General features: G+C 46.6%; 1 protein-coding gene across 1 annotated transcript in view; it reads right to left on the bottom strand.

The window, feature by feature from the left end:
* LOC127749065 (zinc finger protein 227-like) overlaps window positions 1–723 on the bottom strand; it is a 2,750-nt gene extending 2,027 nt beyond the window's left edge. Inside the window, exon 1 of the mRNA XM_052265645.1 lies at window positions 7–723. Within this exon, the coding sequence (XP_052121605.1) occupies window positions 7–429 (423 nt within the window). The 5' untranslated portion in view covers window positions 430–723. The remainder of the gene's footprint in view (window positions 1–6) is intronic.
* Between the last annotated feature and the right edge of the window lie 6 nt (window positions 724–729).

Here is a 729-nt window from a genome sequence, read left to right as displayed (position 1 = left end):
CTTGTGGCATACGGTGCACTCATGTGGCTTTTCTCTTGAATGGGTTCGGAGATGATTCCACAGATAGTCAGATCGAGGAAATTTTTTGTGACACACTTTGCACTCATATTGTTCCACTCCAGCTTGGCTGTGGATTCGAAGATGAGCCCTCAACGTGTACGGCAATCTGAACTTCTTCGAGCACAAAGTGCACTCCAACGGCTTCTCTCCAGTATGGACACCCATATGATCTTTCAGGTTACCAAGTCGGCGAAAATCCTTAAAACACAAGGTGCATTTAAATGGTTTCTCCCCTGTGTGAATACGCATGTGAATTCGCAGAGCTGAGGATTGAGAGAACTTCTGAGAACATAATGTGCACTCAAATGGTTTTTCTCCAGTGTGCGTTCGGTGATGTGATAGCAAACTTCCACGCACAGCAAATGTCATGGGACAAAAAGTACACTTGAATGGTTTTGCTCCAGTGTGGATTTGCAGATGTCTCCGCAGGCGGCTCGCTAGAGAGAACTTCTTGGTACATACAGAACACTCGAACGCTTTTTCTCCTGTGTGGGTTCGGAGATGTAATCGCAAATTTTGAGGATTGCGAAATGACTTGTTGCATAGGGTGCACTTTAATGGTTCTGGTTCCCCCCCTGCGTCGATTCGTGGATGAAGCTCCCGCTGATGTTTCTGGAGACTCCTGAGTGCTGAATACGTCTTGGAGCATGAGATGCACTGAAATCGCTC

This window comes from Frankliniella occidentalis, unplaced genomic scaffold (genome assembly GCF_000697945.3).
Source record: "Frankliniella occidentalis isolate FOCC.00 unplaced genomic scaffold, Focc_3.1 Scaffold28, whole genome shotgun sequence".
In the NCBI taxonomy this organism is placed as follows: Eukaryota; Metazoa; Arthropoda; class Insecta; order Thysanoptera; family Thripidae; genus Frankliniella; species Frankliniella occidentalis.
The sequence above is the reverse complement of the archived record's forward strand: the minus strand, read 5'-3'. Positions and strand labels throughout refer to the sequence as shown.